Raw genomic sequence first — 24,477 nt, forward strand, 5'->3', positions numbered from 1 at the left:
GCGTCCTTCTCTTACCTTTTGTTTCAATGCCTGGTTGCATCTGTGCAGTGCTGATGTTACCAGGTAATGTGTTATTTTACATCAAGTGTCTTAGGCAAGTGTCTGTAAGCTTCTCATTCTTTAATGTACGCAATTTGGAGATATAAAAAAACAAAAATACCTTGACTCTGAAAGTATTGGTTGAACACTTAGTGCACATTTTCTTGAGGTTACTCAGGTTAGCATAAATATTTGGACATGAGAGAATGCTAAACTAAGTCTGTCCAGTTTACTGTACTGTGGTGAGATAAACTCATAGTAATATTTCTTAACAAATCATTTCACAAGGCAGCAAAGCCTTGTGTTTAAGGCTGTAGAACACAAGAGCCACTTGGAGACATCCAATCACTTTTAAATGCATACCTTGATATAACTACAGTGAGAATGAGTAATTCGTTTCTTTTTAGTGTAGCTCATCCTACTTGTTTTTTCCTTGATCAGTTTATTCATGTATTAACTGGTAGAGGTGTTTACCCAGAGTTGTAGGCAGGCTGTATTGTCTCTGAAGTGAGCATGATAAACTGTGCTGTCTGCCTTAAGGCACGTGCCAAACCACCCAGGTCAGGTCAGCAGGTCAGGGTGTGCTGGGCTTCATCCCATCCTGGCCATGTTGCAGTGAATGGGTGGGGCTTTGGCATGTGGAGTGTGTGGTGGCCCCACAGCATCTCAGAATCCCTCAGCTGTGAAGTCCTCTTTGGAAACAGCTGAAACCCCCAACACTTGTTTCATTTGCTGGTGCCAAACCTGCCAGCAGCCAGGTGTGAAGGGAGGAGGAGTGCTGGAATTGTTGTAGGAAGTAGGCACAGCAGTGGTGACTTCAGTTTTCTCAGGAACAGATAAGGAAAGTGAATCTTCAACTATTATCAAGTAATTGATGTACAGAGGTATCATTCACATTTCTCTCTGCAGGTTACAGGAACTCCAGACACCTTAATTCGGTACCTAAACTTCAGCTGAGCTGCCCTTCCTTTCCTCATGGCCCAGCTGCAGCAGCTCTGGGTTAGTTGAGGCACATGAGCATGATGGATTTCCATGCTAAGTGTTCAGATCCAGTCTGGGAATTGGCAGTGCTCAGCTGATGACCCAACTGAGAGCTGCCAGGGGATCCTCCTGGCTGTGAATCCTCCTGGCAGCCCTTGATATCCAGCTGGGGATCACATTTCAGCCAGTACCACTCTCGTGTTGCTAAATTTTAGTATTTTAATATAGGTAATTGCTCAATTTTCTATATTCTCCAAACAATCATAAACTTACCTTTAAGGATAATCATCTGTTATTTCAGATTTTTAAAACTGAAGGCTTTTTTAAATTAAATTACGTAATTCCTATATTTTGTCTTTTTAAGAATAAGAGGAAGAGTTTTGTTAAAGTTGTTTACTGTTTGGTAATATCTTAGATTAATTCTGTTTTAGTGCAGGAAATGCAGGAAATCTGAAGCAGGTGTCATTTTCTCACTGACCATGTACCAACTGCATTCAGGGCTTCTGTAGACTACAGTTGGCTGTTGCCTTGGCCCCCTCAGAGAGACCAACACTTCACTGCTTAAAATGTAGGGAAGTCATTTAAGCACTTGAAATGTTTGGATGAGAGGTTTGGGGTTTTTTTTTAAATCAATGAGACAGCTTGTGAGTTAAAGTCAGTTTTCTTGATGAACGAGCCTGAAGAACTCTTGCTCTACCTTTACATCTCGTTCATGCTGCTGTGAGAGCAGAGGCAGGGGAGACATTTGCCTTGCTGCAGCTTGTTGGATTAAAGAGAACCCTTTGGTAGCAAATGTTGTCTCTGCAGCAACTTTTGCAAGCACTAAATTTACTTATGAGAAGTTCTTTTTTAATTGCCCCAGGACAGCCCTTTGCATGTCATGCTTTTTTGCCTGGAGAAAGTTTTTTATATGGAAATACTTTTTGTTTTTCTAAGATGTTATAGAGGATGTCTAGAGTTTGTCAAGCCAATTGATCCTCCAGGGAATGTGCTGACTTTCAGCATGTATGGAGGATTTTTAAAGCAGCTGAGCAAAATCCCTTCTCAGATAAGACGCTTTCTGTTTTGTCAGTTAAGAGCATCTTCAAATCGAAATAGCTCAAACATAATCAAATCTCCCTTGCTCAATCCCTTGCCTTCTCCTCCCAGCCCCCTACACAAGCCATCCCCAAAAGGATAATCCTGGCAGTGATGTCATTAGAATGAATTTACAGACCAGTGCTCAATTTTCTTGTCTTGAGCTTCAGTTGCTAATACTGGTGAAAGTGAGCTGTGTATGTAAAGGAGTAAGGTTATGCCTTTTGCACCGCCCTTGTTTAATTTCCCTGGAGCCCTGAGAATAAATAATGTGGATTATTTAGATATTTTCATGCCTTTTTTTTTTTTTACTTGTACCCAGCTTCATATTGCTTCCACACATTTGTAAAAACTCTTGCTGTATTCCTGAGGGAATCTTTGTCTTCAGGGAATAGAAGATTTAAGGAAGGAATTTTGCTGGTTAAATGTGGTTAGAGATAGTTACAGTTTCTGGTAGGTGTTGTAAATAGTGGTATAAAGTACAGAATAGACTAAAAATTATCTATTTTAGCAGCATTTCCTTGTTTTCTCAAAATACTTTTTTTTATTGTGACTTTCCCCAGTGATTTTGAGCTCCACAGAATATTTTGTAAGTGTTAAGAAACATGAACGAATAAAACTAATCTCAACATATCAAGAATCAGCATCCATTTAAAAAACATTATCATAAGGACTGATAAGGCCAAGAGGAAGGAACAGGCAGAATTAACCTGCTTGTTGGTAGGAGATGACAGTATGTAGGAATGATGCAAATTTGTGCACTGGTTGCTCAGTGAGTTGTTGGCAGAGCTGGAGGGTGAGTGCAGTCCCTGAGGCCTCAGTGCTCCAGCCTGGCAGGTCCAGCCCAGCTGTGTCACTCACAGCAGTGACACCAACGGGTCCCTTCCCTCAGCCTTGGGTGTAAGCACAGAGATACATGATACCTTCCCTGAGTTCAGTGCACAGAGGGGGAAAAAGGCTAAAGTCAGGCTGAAACGTGTGCTGGAAGCAGAATTTTTGCTCGGGGCTTTTATCTAAAATTAACTTTCTTTTTTCCGTGCCAAGTTGATGTGCATATTGAAAGTGGTAAATACTTGCTTGAGGTACTCTGCTGTCTTCTGAGTGTAATGTATAAAAGACAAGAAACCTTTCAGATCTGAAGGAACTCAGGACTGACTTGGCCAGATCATGTGGAAGTTGGTGGGCAGTGGGGCTGCCTTGCAAATCCCATCCCCAGAGTGAAGCCTGGGTGCATTGCAGTGGGAAATTGCAGTTTTGTAGTGGTGGAAGGCAGGGTTTTGCTGCCCTACCCAGCCACCAAACAGGAACACAATTGCCTGTTAGCAGAGCTGCCAGCACACAGCAGTAACAAGTGCTGAGTCCCAAATTCCAGGTGGTGCTAGCTGTGGTGTGATCACTGGGATTCTGTACAGCACATGTCTCTGTGCAGTCTTTTAGGACACTTTTTAACCTTTTCTTCCCTTCTCCATACACAGCAGGCATTTTGAGTAGAGCTTCCTAGAAAAGCTTCATTTCCTCATGGAAGATCTTTCCTACTTATGGAAAGTTGCTCCTAGGTCCAGGATCCTGGGAAGCATAACCATTAACCTTGCCATACAATTACAGACATACCAGAGCCCTAATGTAAGTAAAAATTACATCAGGCTGGGATTTATGCTCTCTAATCCTATCGTTACAGTAAACAAAACTTTACCACACTGTAATAAAAAGTGCTGTGAAATAACTATGTCATTTTGGGAGCATTGATTTGGCTTATCTTCTTAGGATCTTCCTCAGATAGTAAAATACCCCTTTTTAGTATGTGTTGTAAAAAGAAAATCTACTCTATTCTACCTTGTTGTATGGCTTGATTCAGTGTAATTCACATATCTCATGGCACTTTTATTACAAAAATTCTAAAATATGCTTTAGGTCAAGGGTATATTAACACCTTATTCTGTTTCTTAGAACATATATTATGAGTTGCATTTGAGCTCTGCAGTATAACCATCTCTGTAAAGGAATTAGGCTTTCCCAGTAGCCCTGAGTACAGGGACAGGTTTTGGTTGTCCTGTGCATCACCAGCCCTGAGAGCAGGCCAGTGAGCACTACAAAACTGTCAGCACCCTAAGCACACACAAGCAAAACCAGTGATTCTCTTTAATAAGAATGAGAAAAGAAACCCTCTGAAAAGTGGGTGCTACATAAATGTAGTTAGGTGACAATTAAATGCCACTAGGTCTGTTTAGATTTGCAGCAAATATGAGGCAATTGGCCCTGTCTTTAGAAAAAAATGCATAGTCTTACAGACTTTTCATTTGAGATTTGTTTCCAGCTATTAATTCTGATTTCTTTAAGCAGAGTCACCCAATGGGGTTTAGATAGTTTTTCTGTACATGAACATTTAAATCAGAAAAGAATAGGCTGCTCTTTGAAGACATTGAGGAAGGTCATGGTTTTCCTTTTTATTGCTGACACTGAAAGGGCGAGGTGAATGAAACTTAGCAATTCTTATTACTTCTGTTGTGCCATAGGATTAAATAACTGTTAAAAAGGAGCAACAATTGCAGCATTCACAAGCAGCTGAGAGGGAATTAGAAATTTGTCAAACTCCTGTCAAGAAATGTAGTTCACATCAGGAGCAACCAGTTTATTAATTTTGCTAGAGTCGACAGACTTTTCTCCAGAGTGTTCTCCACTTTCCTGAAATAAGTTTAGTGATTTAAACTCAACTCTCCAGGGATCTTGGCTCTGAAGGAGTCTGAAATGTTGAAGTGCTACTTGTGCTATATTCAAGTCTCGAATTTTGCATGAGCTTCTAGCACAAATCCTTCTCTCTCCCTGTTTTCCCCTCATTCATCACAGTTGTTGAAGACGACATAATAGAATCTTACTTCTTTTCCTCAGGAGAGCAGAGCAATGAGAAGTTGAGACTCGACCTCTGTATATTTTGATATTAAAAAAAAAGAGAGAGTTACTGTGATAGGAGACAACCTCAGAAGAATACTGAAAGGCAAATGTTCCATCACTTTGAAATGAAAGTATTCTGGGACTGATAAAGTAATGTGGAGGAATCAATTTTTCTAGATCACAAATATTACCTTATAAATATTTTGCAGAAAAGCAGAGCAAAGAAAATATGATCTATATTCAAAATATTGATCACCTTTGAAATAAACTTGAAATAATCTGGTTATATCAGGAACCTGATACCCAAAGGTGGCTTCATTTGATGTACAATGGGCCAATTTTTTCCAAGATGTTAAATAGAGGAAAGTCATTGTGGTGAACAAAGGAATTTAGCCAGCCTAATGCACTTTTTGATTTTGAAAGGGTTGCAGGGAGGAATATCCACCATATGAGACAGCTGTCATTTTAAACCCTGTAGAAATCTACAAAACAGCACTGAATCCTCTGTAGTCAGTGTGGGATTATCTGTTTTACACTACAGGATGATTTGAAGAACATTCAATAAACATTTATTTTCAGTGTATTTATTGTGAGATCTCAGCACATCATAACGCTGTGACCGTAGCACACTATTACAGGGGCTACTTCTAAAACAGAGGCCAACATTTAATTTCTAAAATACATGTGCATGGCAGCATGAGATGCACATTAAAATTCTGGTCCTCAGACACGTTAGATTGCTTATTTTGTGGTATCTCAGTCATCTTGATGAAGTCATGAACTGATTGTGAAAGATGCAGTGAGAAAATTCTTGCTTGGGGAGTTTTTAAATTAAGATTGCTGCTATAAGCCAGGCAGCCCAGTTTATAAATACATGGCTTGTAGTTACATAACTACTTAGCTTCTGTTTCTTTGTCTGTAAACTGCAGATAGGGTTTGGGATATATAAGCACTAACTTGATGATGGGAAGTACTGCAAAAAAGCCAACCCAATAACACCAAGGAAAACACTCTGCTGTGGTAGAGTTGCATGTGTTTTTAGTGTGGGATGAATCTTAGTATTTTCAGATTTGCCTGAGTGTCATTGTTGGGGTTCTTTTGTTCATTTGTACCTTTTTTTTTTTACTGAATTCCTCACATCTTTGCAAACATTACATCTCTACCTGTAGTCAGTCACAAGAGTGACTTGGTAAAGTGCAATTGCCCAGGTTGATTGTCAGCTAGCGAAGGAATTGACCAAAAACGAAAAAAAAAGCTGGTAGCTTGCAACCATCTCACCTTGTATGATATTCCTGCTTGTTCTCCAAAGTGAACCTGGACTTTATTGTGGCTATATTTGGATGAGACATGTCCCAGAGCTACTTGGATGTCAGAGCAAATGGGGTTGATAAATCACTTGGTGGTGTTCTTCACCCGTGCTGTTTCCTCCCGCTTGGCAGAGAAGCCCTCTCAGTGTTCTGTCGGGGGGATTGTGCTGCTCAAAATGCCACCTCTCAGGTAAATACACAGCAAGTACATGCACAGTGAGTTCCAGTTATTGTCTAACTTTCCTGCATCCTTTTTCATCCCAATTTTATAACCTGGCCAGCTTCTCTCCGCTGCCATCGGCTTTGCACATTTGAAATGTCCATGCGTCAGTTTGTCATTACAGTGATCATCATCACAGCGCTGGCCAGGCAGTATTTGTAGCAGAACAGTAGGAACTCCTAAAATTTCCTGTGGTACAGAAAATAACTTAGTGGCAAGGTGCTCTTCTCTTTGGTGTTGGCAACATGGTGATACAAATAATATTTGTCCATTGTCTTCACTTTGTGTGCAATTAAAATTCTGAAACTGAACGTTTGGTTTGACATGGGTTAAGAACATCCTTGATGTATTCTACTGTGATTCCATGAGGACTTCCATTTGCCAGAAATTGCCTGCCATACACCATCACCACTGGCTTCAAGGGACAGAAACAAGTAGCATTTTTGTTTGGCCACACAAAAGTATTGCTTTGCTTTGAATACACTAATAAATTGACAGTGGTTCTCTCTTTTCACTGATAAGTGTACAAATTTAATGTCTCCCAGAAGAGTGTTAGAAGAATTGTTATCTATAGCTTTTAATTAGGCACATTTTGCTTTTTAAGAACTCATCTTGAACACTCTTTTTTGTAATGGTTATTCCTGAGAACCAAGCAGTTAAGACTGATGTTTGAACAGGTAATGAGTTTTTGAATTTTGAACTGACCGCAGTCTTGATGATCTCTTTATTTAAAGAGAAGAAAACCTCTTTGACTAAGATCAAAAGGAGGGAAAACACTTGGATGTAACTCAGCACAGGTCACCTTGCAGCCCATCTACTGACTGATTGCTTTCCATGCCAGCATTGGCAGAGTTTTATCATCATATCCTACTCAGGGACAGATTTTCTTCTGGTCAAACATTTCCTTGGTTGTCTCTGAAGGGTCTGTGAGAGCATAGAAGATCAATGGATGCATTAAAACCAGCAGCTTTTATTGGAAGATATCATAGAGTAGAATAATAAGAAAAACAAGAAAAATTTTATCTGTGTGTTCTAACAGAAACCCATCTTTTTCCTTGACTGATGTAAGAATGTCCATCAGATAATTTTAAATCATAATGCAACGTGTTGAGCTTTGCAGTGTTCTTAAATAATGAATGAATATTGCACAAATTGTGAGTAAAAAGGACTGCAGCCCTTTGATTTTGTTACGTTTTGGTTTTGATTGCATACTGAAGGAGCTTCAGCAGTCTGTGTGAGGATGCTCACGTGGCAGATCTCCGTACCTGAAGGCACAGAATTGGGGCATTGAGGCTTCCCTTATCTCCCATCTAGAGGGACTGCCTCGAGGTGAGGGTTGGTGGAATCAGGACTGCTGCAGCCTTGTGGTTGTTATCTCAGCTGCTATCTCAGGTCCTGGGCCTCTCTCTGAGAATTTCAGTTCTGCTGGAAGGACAGTTTGATTTCATGCACGGTTGGCCTGAGGTAACGTACAGGAAGACAGCCCCCACCCTCCACTTTGTTTGTAGTTTGACAGTTTTCTGGATTTTATGGAAATACCCTGAACTCTTGGAGGCCAGGCTCATGCTTTTAAATGTGAGCTTGTCAGTAGTCTTGAACAAAGCAGCCTGAAAGGCTTTGATAAGAGCCATGTTTAAGTGAAATGTTGCTTTGAAATGACTTGAAAAGTGTCCTTGGATGAGATGTCTGATGGGGGAGATCTGGGAGAGCAGACAAGTGAAAAGTAATTTTATTCTTCACAATGGAGGAGAAAAGTCCCATCCCTGCCTGTACAGGGGTGTGCACTGTGGGGACTCCAGCACACACATGAACATATGCAAGTGCCCAACCTGCTGCTGCTTGATCCTCCTAATATCAGCAAGCAGGGAGTTTGCACAAATGGTGCTGCTTGTGTCACTTTCCCACCTGCTGGGACATTTTCACTGGCCAAGCCACACTAAGACAGGTCTGCAGTCAGTGAAGGGGTGGCCAGCAGTGAGGATTGGCTTTGGGGGCCATGCTCAGGGATAAAACTGGCAGTGGTAGGCCATGGACTCAGTGATCTTGGAGGTCTTTTCCAACCTAAATGATTCCATGATTGATTCCTCTCAGGAGACTGCACACCTTGCAGAGCTTCTTGCCCTTATCTGCAATGTGAGTTAAACAAATTGTTCCTAATAATGTGCTGATAGGACAGAGCCTTCAGCTGAAGGGGACTCTGTTCTTTGAATGTCACAGGAAGGAAAAAGTGCAGTGCCTACAGTGGTGTCTGCCATGCTCCTTCCAAGGCTCTTCTGTCACTGATAAACTCTGTGAAACAGGGGCTTGCAGCAAGGCTTGAGCCAAGATACACCACTCAGAAAGTCTGCGACTGTTTTTAGGAAATGCTGGGTGTGCTCACACCCTGTTTGTCCATCCCAGGGACTGGAGGGGCTTGTTTGGATTTGTGCAGCTTTGTACATTGGCCTGGATTGTGGCCATGTAACTGTGCTGCTCTGCAAGGCTGCTTTGAAATCCTTGTGATTCACTCTCTCAGTTGTGTAACAAGCAGTCATTGAAACAAAGCTGATCCGTGGTCTTCCTCTAAAGACTCCTGCTGGACACAGTCTTACATACAATTCTGAACTAGCTTTGATTTTTAGTGTGTGGAATGCAGTGTAAATGTGGGATGGATATTTCATCTGCTCTCTGGTGACATTTGTCATGTAAGAACATTATGGCTGATTAATGCAGATTCTTTGTTATTTTTTCTGACTGTAAGACACTGTTTATTTGTGAGGACAAAAATTCATTAAGGCTCAGAGGGACTCTCAGTGAGGTTGTGCAAGAAGGAAGAAATGGTTAAAGTTCATCATCTTTACAATTAGGAGCAGTTTTGTATAAGATGATCAGTTTGGAGTCTATTAAGAATTCTTTATTTGGAAAAAGTCTAAAAAGAGCAGGGAATTGTTCTAGCTGCCAGTTGTACAGGTGACAGCTCAGGACAGTGGTGACTGCTCTCTTATGAATGCTCTGTAACTTTGAAAGAAGTCATATGTATTCACATTTTCACGGGTACTACTCTCACTTTAAAGGTAGGGGAGGCTGTCAGCTGCTGAAAATGAAATCATAAAATGCCTGGAAGATTCAGGAAGTCACTCTCAAAAGCAGGATGCCAGTCTGAATTCCAAGGGCTAAAAAAGTCATCTACCTCAATAAAATAATATCAAAACATTTTAAAAACATCCTCGGGTTTTTTAATCTGTTTATTTCAACAACTTTGTACCTGTATTTGAGTAAAAAGTAAAAAACAGTGTTCTGGAACATTTTCTGTAGCTAATTCACATACAAGCATATGATTCAAGCAGTAATACTAAAGCAACCCCTTAAAAATATAGCTGTGAATAATTTGTTGATAGAACTTAGGTATAAGGAACAGCTGTGAATCTTTGGATAGAAAGGTTGGGGATTTTTCAGTACTGAAGCACTTAGGTCAAAATTGATTCCTCTGACATTGTTATGTACCTATGGACTTGAGAATGTGATAGATCTAGACTTGGTGAAAAAACCTAGAACCTTCTTTCACATGGTAAGATGTTTTTCCTTTTCAGTAAAAGATGTGAAAAAGTCTGGGAAAATCTGGAATGTTTGAAAACTTATGTCATCATATTGTAAGTTGGGGGATTTTTTTAAAAGAGACATTTGGGATTGGTTTTATTTTGGAGGGGTGGTGTCATAATTTTGGAAAGCTTTCTTGTCCGTGCCTGCCTAGTGGCTCTTGTCCTTGATCCATGCTAGCCTAGAATCTAATTTTCATTTTTTCTTGAGTGAACTGTAAGCAGTAGAGTCTAGTTTTGAAACAAAATAGTGAAATTACTTGGAGTACTTTCAGTAGTGTGTGCTGATCATCATTAACAGCTCCTCTGTCCTAGACAAGGATACTGTTTTGCTACATGATTTTATTTCAGATGTTAATTCATTTAAGTTGTGTTTGCAGTATTTGAATGTGTGTTATTTTGCCTTGGTCAGTGTAAACAATAGCCCCCAATGATCACAAAATTCCTGCAAGCCACATCTCCATGGACTTAAATAGAAAGCACTGTTAAAGTTCCTGAGAGAATGAACTCCTTTCTGAATACACCTAAATCTATTATTCTGCCTTGCTAGGTTCTCTGCAAGTGTCCCAGTGCTACACATAATCTTCTGCCATAATTGCCAGCTTTGTGTGGTGACAGTAAAGAAGAATTGGAGTGACAGGATGAAACACAGTGGGATCCAAGCTTGTAATATGTTTTCTTTCTGATTTTACACAATAGGTCAGGCAGGAGGCTTACAGTTTAAAATTTTAAGGTTTGGCCTTTTTTTTTCCCCTGGAATTTCCAATCCATCCTAAAATGCCTGAGTTCCAAAATATGCTGGGAACATGATGCTGGCCTGAGGGGAGGGTAGGAGAAAGTTTAAAAAAAAAAACCCAAACATGTATTGATGCACACACCCACATGTCCAAAGCATCTTATACCAAGAGCATCTGCAGAATGTGCTGTCATCAGAGCAGTGTTAATCACCTGATTTGGACACCGAGAGCAGAGCCAGGGCAAACACAGTGGTGCTTAACAGAAGCTGGAGATGAGCTGGGAGCTCTGCTGGTGATGCCTATGTTTATCCATGCAGACTTCTGAGGGAGAGTTTTCTTGGAGGTTTAGGAAAATTGTACTCAAGAATATTCTTCTTTGATATTTTGCAGAGTAATGTATTCTGCCAGACAAAGGCCTTTTTACTTATCTTTCTGTACATCAAAGTGTGATTTCCCCTTGAAATACGGGGAGCTGACAACTGTACAACAGCAGCAGGGATCTGGATTCACAGAGTAAGCAGTGTTTCATTATGCTGCTTTATTTGGATGGGCAACTGTGAGAAATAGCCTATGATGTATAAAATATCTGAGTCTCTTTTTGTACTTTAAGACATTGTTATCTCTATTTGAAGTTGGCTAGTGAAGGTCAGTCAGGCTAACTGCTTGCAAAAGAATATCCTGTCTCTGTTGGTAGATACTCTTTTCAAAGTTCATTGCATCCAGCAAGCTATTTTTGTAAATACCACCCATCATGGCAAATTACATACTGTTACTGGGAGGGGAAAGGGAATGGTGCTCAAGTTCTTTTCATTTAAAAAAAAATCAATTGTTGTAAAGAGCATTGCATGGGCACGATGAAAAGTGTAAGAAGTTAATTTGTTTGAGATTTGGTGTTGATCAGGAATGTCAAATTGCACTGCGGAAGTGATGCATTCTGTGATAACTGTAATACTGAAACTTTCACTCACTGATAACCATGGCACTGATATATTGTGATATTTTCATGACATTTCCTTTGCTTTACTTTGAAGTCTAGTTGGTTAAGTCAGGAAGTCTTTCTGTATTAGCAACACTGAAGTTACAGTGTTGTTTCTTCCTCTCTTTATGTTTTTATATTTGTTGTTCAGTGAGAATGGAATGCTGGCAGTGTAGGAGAGTGCTAATACTGGCAAGCAGTCACTCACTTCTCCAGCCTATCACATTTAGAAATGAAACCCATTTAAAAATGAGATTTTTTATTAAGTAACATTTTTTTAAGGAATCAGTAGCTTATTTGTGTTCTACTTATTAAAAATAAACCTGTCTTTCGGTTGTGTGTTGGATTTAGTTTTATTCTGTGGTGTCTACTCAAATCTGCATAAACTGATGGTCCTGCCCCAGAAATATTTACAAACAAGAGCAATCCTTGGTAATCATGCCTGATCTTGTGGAGAAAATTACTGCTGTGTGTTGGACTTGCAGAACTGGTTTCTCAAGAGACCCTTCATTTTGAGAGCTGATGCATTGGCTGCACAGGAGGGGCATTCACATGTAGGTGCAAGTGGGATGTAGCGCTGGCCCAGAGAGAGCCAGAGTCTTGTAACTCCCCCTTTTTACATCAAGTGGTTTTCTGACTGATTTTTATTTCCACAATACACTCATTTCTAGGTTATTATTACCTACCTTGGATGTTCTGAATAGCAGTCATTGGCTTCCTGCAGTGCAATGAAACCTGATCACAGTGTTGCATCTTCCATGTTTATGTATAAACCACTAGTTATAATGTACCTTATAATATAAGATACATAGTATAATATACATAATATACATATAATATACAATTAATATAATATACTAAAATATAAGATACATTATAACTAAGATCTTATCTAGCTTTTGGATATGCTGGTACCTTTTTGCTCAGTTTTTCTAGTCTCTTAGACGTACCTGTGTGAAAAGGTAAAACTTCATCATTTATTTTACATCAGTGAAGATTACTGATTAATTTAAAGGTAATCCTGTTGAACTCACTGGCAACATTTATCCTTGTTCCACCAGATTGCAGCTACTTTAAAACCACAGCTCAAAGCAAAATACTTTGTTTTCAATGCAACCACCAGTGGAATGATGAAGGAGATGCAAAAATATCTACCTCTAAGCTTTAAAAGGTTATCTAAAAATATCTGCATAAACCAGCTAAAAGTTTTTACCAGATGATAATCTGTAATTATTATGCAAACATCTGATTTGGAAAAACCCACGACACATCTCACATTAAAAAAAAAAAAAAAGGTAGAAAAATCTAAGCAGTAATATTTCCATCAGTGCAGTGTTTCATGTATCAGGGAAAGTGGGTCCTCAGTCAGCGAATACAGCTAAGTCTGTTTTGTGCTGTGGCAAATCCCATTGTGAAGAGGCTGTGAGTAATCAGAAGTGACAGCATAAGCACTTTCTGTTCAAAGTGATTTTACAGAAAGCATTATTTTCTGAGAAAAGTACACATATGGCTCCCATAATGCTGAAAGAGCACTGCTGTATCCATTTATTAGCACTAGTGTTGGGAGAGGAAGTTTTGCAAATGGTGCTCAGATTTAAGACCTTTTCCTCTGCATTTTCCATTGCATAAAACATCCTTAAAATCATAGGAATCAGACAGGCAAGGGCAAGGCAAGAGTGTCTGCCAAGGGGATGTTAGGGCAGTTTGTGAGGATGAGGATGCTGTCAGGAGCTGTACCTGCTGCTCAAGGGTCACTCAAGAAGTCAAACAGCAGCAAAAATGCTCTATCTTGGTGGAAGAGCCAATGGGCCAAGAGCAGCTCTAATTTCCAGTTCACAGGGTGAGGCAGACCCTTGGAAAAACCTGGAGAGAGGGGTTTGCACTCATACCAAGCCCTGCATGAATCCCATGAATGCATTTTGATGAGGGTGCCTCAGACCTCTCTGTTCCTTCTCACTCAGGCCCTCTTCTTGCCCTAAGCTGTTGTTCCTGTAACAGTGCTCACCTCCTTGTCACACCCTCCCATCCTGTCCTGTCCCCTGAGCCAGACAGTAATGGTGGGACTGCAATGAAAACCCAAAAAGTTTTGCTCTTACAAATTATGAATTTAAAGGATGAATTTGCTCCCTGTAGTAGATAGTTATATCTAAAGGGGTTTATTTTTGTTATATTTCGGGTTTTGTTTTGTTTTGGTTGTATTGCTTACCTTGACTCTACAGTTTGTGGCTGTAACAAATATGATTCTTTGTGTGAGGCATGTGCAGGTTTGGCCAGGGCCTTTCAATTTAAACTAATACACTTACATAATCAAGTTCTACTCTTCTGATTTCTGTAAATTGCTTACCAGTTTTGTGCATTTGCAAAACTGCCCAAAGGAACTACTCAGAACTTCACTTCCCAAAGCCTGAAGCCTCTTAGCTTTTCAGGGAAAGCCAAGGTCCCAGTGCTCACACTTGTAGAGCTTGGTAGTCCAAAACCAAAATGCCAACAGCAAAAGTCCTCATGACAGTTATGTCAAACTTGATAGCTCAGTATTTGGGATTGGCACTAGGGTTTTATGTATCTATCAAAAAGATGAATAATTTGAAAGCTGTTTGCTTTGGAAGCTAGCTCTGTATTTGCAAATATGACGTCTACAGTTTTCTGAGTTATTGTAATTTACTGCCTCTCTTAGATGCTCCACAACCAAGAAGCCTAAAATAAAAGTCTATTTCTTTCCATAGTAATTTGTTTTGGAAGAGATGGTTGAAGAAGTTGGAGGGTAGCAGAGGAGATTCAGGTCTCTCTTTTTCATAAATATTAAGGCAGACAATCCCAATTCCAAAATTGCATTACAGGCCTTGATCACAAATGAAATGTTTCAAATACTTGTACTGCTTCCAGTAACCTCTTTCTCATCATCTCATAAAATTACCCCCAAGGAGAGTGAAGCTTAAATAGTGATGGGTCTGAGTATGTCACCAGTTATCTACTAAAGTGGAGACAATATTGTTTGTATTCAAGCATGAATTCCAATGACATTTAACAGAGTTAATTTTATCTTTATTTGGTATTACGAATTTTGCCTCATTCTGTTCACTCTGTTGCTTTCTTTGAAATGCCTCTCAAATTCCACTGGCACTGGACCATCCTTGGTGATTGCTGCCACATGCCTGTCTAGCATGAAAACATCTTTATTGCTTCAGAAGGTCTATCTTTAACGACTTGGAGATACTTGCATCTGGCTTGGAATTCTGACAAGCAATGGTCATATTGAGAGAGCTGTTTGTTTGGTTTTAATGAGCATGAGCTACAGCTTGCATTCAAGGAACTGCTTGAACTTAATAACACAGCCAATGACTTGTGCTGCTCAGATCCCTGGGTGCTTTCATTGGCACTGGGTAACAGGAGTGGGGGAACATTTCTGGCCATGGAAAATAAAGGGGGCTTCCATAGCATGACTGGTATCTTTTTTTTGTGTCAGCTCCAGTTTTAAACCAGCAGTGTGGAGATATCCATTGCAGCAACAAAGTTGAAGCAATGCATGTTGACACATTTACTGGGGAGATGTAAGGAGAGAATATACCATTAAAATCTTCACACAGAGGGCTGATCCTTCCACCTTGAACATAGAAATCATGGCAATTTTCATTCCTCCTTTAGAGTGGCTGCTGTGTGTCTGATAAAATAGATTAATGATGAATTATATGTCAGAAGAATTTACTCAGTGGTTGCTTTGCTAACACTGGTGTCGTTTCTTCCCTACAGGTATTTCTGTAACAAAGAAGACTCATACATGTAAGTAATACCTTTTGATTTGGCCTTCTCTCACAAATGCAATTTCTGTTAGGCCATGCTGTGGTGCTCAGACTAATTGGTGTTAGTCTGGCCTGAGAAAGCTCCATTTTAAAAATTCTGGTGTTTTTTCTGCCTTAGGGGTTTCAGTCCTCACCCAAAGTGTTGTTGGATGTACAATGTGTGTCTGTATGTGTGGTACTCACTTGTCTGTTAAGTCAGAGGGCAGAAAAAGAAAGTTGTGAGGAAAGGCAGAATTCCTTACTGTACTGTATCTACCCTACAGCTGGCTGATAATTAGCATGTCCAGAAAATGCAGGTGAGGAGAATGGTTCTTTTTGTGTCTGTTACATATGCACTATGATTCAAATAAAAATAATTTAATTGTACATCTTCTGTCCTTCCCTATGCACTAATCTATGAGATAAATAATTCTCTACCTGTGCTTAAGGAACTTGATGGACAGCTGGAGGTTCTTGTTTTGCTCTCAACCATATAAGCAAGCAGCCCCCATAAGTGGTGACCTTGGAAATGGCTGGGGATGTGTGCATTTACTTACACATACATTTATTCCAAATCCTCTTCAAAGACATCATTTCTGGGGATCAACTCTTATCTATCCTGCAGGGAGCTCGAAGCACAGTTCTGAGAAAATGCTGGGATTTGTAGCTGAAGGAGTATGTTGAGATTCTTCTGATACTGTCTGTGGAGGTTTGGCAGTTTGGTAGTGCAGGAATTGTACTTGCCCAGGGTATGAAACAGGAGTAGGCTAAAGCTGAGGCCATTACTCTCATGAAAGCCCTCTTACAAAACAGGTGCTGTGCTGCCCAAAATTCACAAATATATATGCATTTTCTGTATTTTTAATTATTTTCACCACAGCTTTTAGGATGTCATAAAGTGTCTTACATGGCTTTCATTCTTATTTCATTCCTGGTTTTATAATACTCATGGAGTGAAAAATCTGACTTGAGATGATGAATTCTCACTGCGTAGAATTAAAAAGCAGATTTGAGAATTTCTAATAAGAAGCTGATTTGTGTGAGTTTTGAAACAAATTTTAAATGTCTCGAACTTTTAGAGCATGATGGTCCTCCTTTGCTTAGGTGGGCTTGCTCCTTAAAGCATTCTGAGGGCCAGACCCTCTTTGGCTGAATGATGGTTTTGTTGAACTTAATGAGAGCTACAGGCAGGCAGCTGAGGGCAGAATTTCACCCTGATATTTTGGGGAGTATTTGAGCTCGTGCTGACTGGCACTGGCAGCACAGGACCCTGAAGTGCTCCATGAATCTCCAGGCCAGGCAGTGCCCAGCCTCCTTGCACAGCCTTGCCCACAGGGTCAGCCCTGGCATGGGGCCACCCCTCTCTGGAGGTGCTGGGTGTTTGTGCCAGATCAGTGCTGGGCTCTCTGGTGTCCAGGTGAGTGTTGGTTTGTAACACCCCCTGGGAATCAGCCAAAACCCCCTGGGTTTTGTACAGCAGTGCCGTGAGCTGACCCACAGAGCCATGGCTCCAGCTTTGGAAATTCTGTAGGGAAGATGAAGCAGTGAGCAGAGAGCTAAAGAGAACAGGAAACAGCTCCTTAGCCACCCCAGCCTGGTGCAGTGTTGTCACCCTGGATCTCAGCTGAAGCAGTTTCAGGCCTGTGATGAAAAAAAGATGTGTTTCTCAACTGTGAGAGATGATTAGTAGTGCTCACCATACAAGGCCTTTCATCTAGTTCAAACAGAAATTAGAGTCCCAGTGTCTTTCATGTTGAGAACTCTGTGCTTTTCTAAGAGAGCTGTCAAAGAGTAGTTCCCCGATTTGTTAATCAGTTGTCATGCAATTGCTGAAGCATGAACAGAAAAGTTGCCTGAATAATGGGAAGATAAGCTTGCCCATTAAGAAGGGATTAAAAGAGAAGGAGCAATAGGCTGTAATTAGCATGATGAAAATGTAAGCTACGTTTGCTAGCAAATATGTATGAGGTTTCATTCTGTTTTGGTAGAAGTTCTTTTAGGATTCATTCCTGTTATGACAAATTCTCATAGAGGAGGAATGGCTGTAAATTGTGCATCTTTGGCATTTCAGCATCACACACAATAAGCTTTTTTTTCCCCTTGTTGCCTCAAATTAGGTTTTTTAATTGAATACAAAAAGCCAATAAAATTTACAGTTTTGGAAAGTTAGAAAAAACAATATAAACACCCAAACAGAAGAATTACAAAGTCTGAGTTGTTAACACCTACAAATGAATGAAAAAGAGTTTATGCACCAAAATATGCTCTAGAATTTGCCAATCACTTTGTATCAGTATAAATAATTTATCCAAATGAAGTTATGTAGAGTAGGATTTCTGCAAAGAAATTTCAAAAACCATTCTTGCAAACACTTTGTATAGTATATATTCCTTGCCTGCTCTGATTTTTAGAAATATGGATGAAACTGCCTTATTCTAGTTTTGCGATGTGTGGCATATGAGGGTGTTGGCTGACTGTAAACTACCACTTATTTCTAATGACCTGTGATTTAATTAGGGAGAAAGAAATAGAGTGGAGAAATTGAGTGGAAAAGAAGAAAGAAATTAGTAGAGAAAAAAATAATTTTAACCTAATGCCAGAAAGTTTGATACATGATGCATTACAAACATCCAATTAATCCTTTTCAGACTTCACCCTTGCAGCTGTTTGAATTGTGCAGGTTTTGAAATTGATGGGGATCTGTCTCCAGTGCTTAATTTTTCCTGGGTGTATTGTTTGAGGGTCTGGGTAATTTTATCCCCTTCTTGACATCAGTCTGTGAGAAAAGTGTCCAGTCAGCTGAAAGGGAGCTCCTGTTCTGATGGCAGGTGCTCAGGTAGTTCTGAATCCAACAACAGCTTAATATTTGCACACATGCAATATAGTAGTGCTGAAGAAATGCAGATCTTTGATAATATAACTATATAAAATAACCTGAGAGATTTTTATCCTTTTTGAGGCATTTATGCAAGTATTCTATTTCATTGGTGCTTCTCCACATTTCTCTTTATTACAGTTTAATTGTTTCAAAATCTGACACTTTTAAACAGGGAGTGCAATAGTCTTCCAAGGAGCACTAAGGGAATAAATGTTATCCACCCCAAAATACCCTTCTCTGCTCAGTTCAAGTTTAAGATTAAACAGGCTTTTGAAGAAAAAAATACATGCCTTCTGTCTGTTTGTAGAATAATTCTCTTGAGCTCACATGGCTATTTGTCAGGTTAACCATCAGTTTAGATAAGCTGTAGTCTGTCAGATGGCAGAGGACAAGTCCTGTCTCATCTTCCATACAAAGTGGGACTTGTGGTCTTTCAGTTCTTTTTGACTCGAGAAAGACATGACTGACATTTAGATTCTCTTCTGATCATTTGATTGGCAGTAATATTTGTAAAACAGCCCTCTTCTGCCATGTCTCATATTCTGAATAGAAAAGTACTGCAGGTGAATTGTAACTTTGCACAACTTCACCCTTTTTGCAAATTCAGAAAGGCATCATTGTATCAGTGATGATAAAAATGTGAAATCCTGGGAAACAGAAGGCTGCAAAGGACCTGGCTTTTAGCACTGACCCACTGGGCTTTAGGCTGTCCTGAAGTGTGGAGTATTTTGTTTCTGGCATTTTAAATTTAAATCTTGCCACACTTCATGTAATTAGTTTCATGGCCTCTACCAGACCACTTGTGACTCAGAGCTGTCACACAAACCAATCACCTTATTTTTCTTCAGATCCCTGTTTTATCTTGGGCACTGACTTTGTTAAATGAGTTTGAACTTGACTGCCTCTCAAAGTAAGGGGTTTCTGCAGATGCACCCAGAAGGTGAGTGTTGTACTAGTTCAGGATGTAATGGAACCTTCTTCCTCTCACTGTTTGAGTTGTGAGGAGCCACAGTCAGAAGCTTTGAAGGAGCTGGATTGCATAGTTGGAGTTCACATCTGCATTGATGGCCAGATACTCTCAGTCGTTTGCTTACCTTGCATTGGTAAGACAGTAACAAATGCATAGATTTTACAGCCTTCCTCACAGTTTTCTGTCCAGAGCTCCTTTGGAATGTTGTTTCACAACAGAATAGCACCAGAATCCCTGGCTCTGAGTGACACCCACTCATCAGAGCAGAGGTGGGACCTGCAGGGCTGCTCTCACCTGGCCTGGATTAACCTGGTGCTGCTTTGCCCTGGGGGCTGCTCACTGGGTTCAGCTTTCTAGGGATAATGCACCTACAGTTCACTGTCACCAGTGTGGAGCATGGCTTTTCTGAGCTGAGGCCAGAAGTGACAACTGCTTCATTAATTTAGACTGAATTATCACCATTGGGAGAGAAAGAGCATGCTTCTTCTTGTGATTTATCCAGATGTTTAAATTAGAGTAATTTTCATAAACAATTATGTCAGTAGGCATCTCTGTATGAATCCTTTAATGTTGGGTGAACTGTTCCTTACTTAAACTGAAATTATCCTCTCAGTTAATTTCTGGCAGATAAGAAATGTTTCCAAAGCTAGATGCTGCTTTTAATGACATGAGCTCCTGCTGGAAAATTAAGTGAAAACTGTGTGGTTTTAATTTTTAGCACTAAATAAAACCATTTGCATGAAGAACTGACAACTTTGTTGGCAAAAGGTAGAAATAAACCCATCCTTCCTGCTATCTGAGATCCCAAGCCCTTTCCTCACTCCCCCATCAAGCTCTGGGACTGTTCCTACACTCATCTGGCTGTAGGTGTTGGTCTCAGGGTGTATCTTGGCTTGGTGTCCTTTGCCAATACACAGGAACTCTGGACTAAGGGGGGAAAATTCACATTTCAGGTTTACACTGCAGATGGGGAGTCTTGGCTGCTCCATAGGGAAGTCAGCTTGACTGCCCACTGTGTGTGACCAGAGCTGGGAGTGACAGAGTTCAGGTGTCTGCACCACTGCCCATTGTCCTGAGCAGCCCCTGAGCCTCTGCCTGGACCTTGCAGTGCTGCTGCAGCACAAGGAGCCAAAACCAGGGAATGTCCTGCCCACAGAGACCAAGGCATGCACTTAACACTGCCCTGGGCACACATCCCTGCCTGCATCATGGCCTTCCTCCTTGGGCTCTCAGCAGCTGCTAAGAGCTCACTGCTTGTTAAAATTGCACAGGCAGATCTGGGGCAGAAGACAGCTCTTCAGCTTCTCAGATATCCAACATTTCTAGAACTGCTTTTCACCAAAGTTCTACAAGTATATATATTAATGTTTGCAGCTTAATGGAACTCAAGACCCAGATTGCTCTTCCTCTCTGATTTTACTTTCCATATTGTATTTACTGTCACTGCTAGAGATTTCTCAACATTTGCTAGTTATTTTGTTGAATTGCATTAAAGGGAAAGCCATTGTGATTTTTCTGATCTGATTTATAATTACTTATCTACTGTGCATTGTACTGTTGACTTCACCTCACGTGTTTCATGTGCAGACTAAAGTAAATGATACTTTTCCCTCACAAAACAGGAGCCTTCAGAAAACTGATGGTTAACAGGATCTGCTGTTAGCACCAAGGCCTAAAGAGAACAGGTGAAAACTAAACCCTGTCCCCTGAGGCCAGTAAAATAGCTGTTTGGTCCCCTGTGTGTAACCTCCTAATAACTTTACTGGGCGGCCTTAAGATCCCTTGGGGGCTTCTCTGCAAGAGCATTCCCTCTCTTTGTTCAGATTGCTTATTAAAAATGATTTTATAATGAAGTTGCCTCAAATAGCTGCTACTTTCCTGCTTGTCCTTGAAGCACTGTTTGCCCTGGTGAAGAATCTGAAGACAGCTATCTAGGGCTGTTCTCTTGTTCAAAACTTTTACTGAACTACGGCTACACTTCTTTTTCTCTTTTTACTTTTTTTTTTTTTTCCCTTTTTTTTTTTTTTCTTTAACTTCCCTGCTGTGAGCCAAAGCAAGTCTCTCCATCAGCAGCTCAAGTTTGTGTCTTTAATTCCCCTTTGAGGCCATCCCTGTGGAAGGTTTGGTTTGGTTGCCACACAAAACACTCTGTCAGGGACTTGTTTGTTGCCTGAGAGAGAATGAACGTTGCCTTCTTTTTGGGGGGCCAAATTATTGAGTACAGGGCCTAAGATGAAGGCATTGTCAAAAAATGAGGAGAGGAGAGAATCTTTTTAAAGTCAGAAAGGGTTTCTGTCTGGCTTGGGAGAAAGAGTACACAGAATGGCAATGGATGTGTGTATGTGATGTCCATGCCATGGCTGTAGGTGAAACCTGTTTATGATCTGGTTCTTCCTGGCAGTTCTGCACCACTGAAATATTTTCTCTGTAAAAATTCCAACATTTGTGAGAGAGACCAGCCCCTTTAGCTTTATGGAAACAGCCATGAGTAAAGGCAAAGTATCAAAAGAATTTTTATTAATATATGTTTTGTGTCCTCACAGAATAACAGGTCAGAGCTGAGGCAAACCTGTTGCCTCTAATCTTCTCTTAGCTGCCCAAAAGCTTGGCATGTGCCTGGGCCCCAACTCTTTGGCACACTTGGAAGGAACATTTCATTTTCTCTAAGGCTGATAGAACAAGCAATTAAATGTACTGCCCTGGAAGTCCCAGGGGGAACTCTGTCTATTAGCTGCACTTGAAGATAATATCAGGTCTCTTCTCTGGTTCTGTTCTGAGTATATGGAGCAGCTTCTATCTGTTTGGGGGTTTTGGCTGTAACCATTATTTATGGGCTTACTTTACTGTGAGTTTTCTGGTAAACACCCTCAGGGGTTTTGGTGCCTTTAATAATGAAGTAGTATGCAAACCAGAGCAAGGGAAAACAGCAAATGAATTAAAAGGTAATTTTAACAAATGAGGACTGATAAGTATTTGCAAAATGTTAATAATCCACTATGAAAATTTATTGGATTTTAGATCAGATACTTCTAAACTGCAAATCAGTATATTCCAGTTCTGCTCACACTTCATTTCTTTTTCTGGTTGCTGCTGTGGAAGCAGACAAGATGGGCAGAGACGTTCTCTTAAAATATTTTTAAAATACTTTAAAAATATTTTGAGGCCCATGTTTTAAGGAATGATGAAGTGTTAGGAGAGCATTAAGGAGTTTCTGACATTAAAGGTTTAAATTCTGTTAGTGTGATGGATGGGTATTAAAAGATTGTGGACGTGACTCAAAAATATATTTGAACTGCTTGTGGATGCAGGCAGTAAATACACTGGGAATGTCTGTAGTGTTCTCTTATACCTAAGTCTTGCTTTATAAATTCATAGAAGTTGCTCTTGCCTGTTTTGTACCCTTCTTTTTTCTCTCTGTTAATTCCTAAGGCTGTTCCTCTGATGTAGGAAATGGTGAATGAAGTCCTGAACACCTCCTGTGGTGCAATGCACTTTAACAGGGGAAGTGTGGGACTGCTCTGAATCCTGTTGGCTGAAAGGTGCTTTCATCAGCCCTCTTAGCATTGCCTTTTTCTTGTTGTAAATCTCCTGTCTTTAGAACTCTTGCAGCTGAAGTTAATGAAGTTAATGTTTCCAGCTTGATAAGAACAGCTGTCTACAATTTTGGTGTGTTCATTGGTTATAGAAGAGAACTGTTATGGGCTGAATCTAAGCTTAAAAATATCTGATATTCTTCACATTCTAAGACGTTAATCCAGCTCTGAGAGCAGTAGTTGTTCTTTGCAAAGTCATTGAGTTAATTTTTTTTCAGCTTTTGAGTGTCTTGGGCACCAGAAAACTGACAGATGAGACTCCAAATCTACTTTTGTACTCTGTATATTTTTCAATACAAACTGTGTGAAAGCAAATCGGAAGTGTTACTGCTGATGACTTTCTTCTTTAATATATGGGTTGCATATTTTGGCTCTGAATAATCTAAGTCTAGCCAGCTCTAACTATGCTTTCAGGGAAATACTTTTGACTACATCCTTTGCAATAGCTCCATAAGAAATAATTGTCCTTTCTAAACAAGACTTGTGCAAGACTCATTTGGTTTGATTTGAACACCTTGAAGTCACCTCAGTCTTTATAGAAAGGTGAATCTTTGTGAATGTGTTGCCACCAAATACAGCAAAGTCTTGGGACTAAATTAGCATTAAAATGAGATTTAAACATGATCTGTATACCATTTGTTCAAACATCAAAAGTCCAAGTGGATATTTTTTTCCTACAGATTTATTGCTGCTATCTTTTTTCACACTTTGAGAAGAATCTATGGAGTTTTCTGCTTACATTCATTTCAGTTCATGACATTGTTTATAACACAATGCAGCATTTTTTTGTAGTAAGGCTGAATTCTAATGATTCTAAAGCAAGCACAGTCATAGGGACTTCTCCAAGGTTGGTAACTGAACCAAAAAAAGCACATTTTATTATCTGAATTTTGAAACCAGGGACTGATTCCATCATTCCTAATAGACTCATTTCTTTGACAGTGCATTGCTAGACTTGAGCACTTGCCATCCTGACACAACTATTGAACCTGAAAAGGGCTCTTTAATGTATGTTGATAGCTAAGCTTAATAAGGACTGTGAAAATATTGGAAGTTTTGCAGCCCTTCTCTAAGCACATCAGCCTAGAATTATTTAAATGTTGACCTGGCTGGGAGCACAGTCTGATGCTGACAGTAACTAAGGCAGCTCCTTATGGCAGATCAGGTAATCACTTCAGCTCCTAATGAGGAGTTTGTTCTTAATGTTGGGACCAAATGATGATGATATTTGTAATGCTCCTAATTTAAATATAGTTTTGCTGCTCAGGTTTTTCTCCCTTTAAGTCTCCTAGCATGATGAAGTACCAAGGACACAAAGTTTCAAAAGACAATGTGGGTTGGTCTAAAGAGCTAAAACTTGCAGCTGCAAAGGCACAGAAATGGATCAACCCAAAATCAAATAGAATCCTGAGGGAATTTGGGATACAGACTCCTTAAAATTCAACGTTTCAACTTTTTT

General features: G+C 40.0%; 1 protein-coding gene across 2 annotated transcripts in view; it reads left to right on the forward strand.

The window, feature by feature from the left end:
* The window catches only part of RORA (RAR related orphan receptor A), a 350,533-nt gene that overhangs the window by 221,891 nt on the left and 104,165 nt on the right, over positions 1-24,477 (forward strand). For both annotated transcript variants that reach the window (XM_059858140.1, XM_059858137.1), the window contains exon 3: positions 15,549-15,578. In XM_059858140.1, the coding sequence (XP_059714123.1) occupies positions 15,549-15,578 (30 nt within the window). The remainder of the gene's footprint in view (positions 1-15,548; positions 15,579-24,477) is intronic.

The sequence above is a fragment of the Haemorhous mexicanus genome, chromosome 13, assembly GCF_027477595.1.
Source record: "Haemorhous mexicanus isolate bHaeMex1 chromosome 13, bHaeMex1.pri, whole genome shotgun sequence".
Classification (NCBI taxonomy): domain Eukaryota; kingdom Metazoa; phylum Chordata; class Aves; order Passeriformes; family Fringillidae; genus Haemorhous; species Haemorhous mexicanus.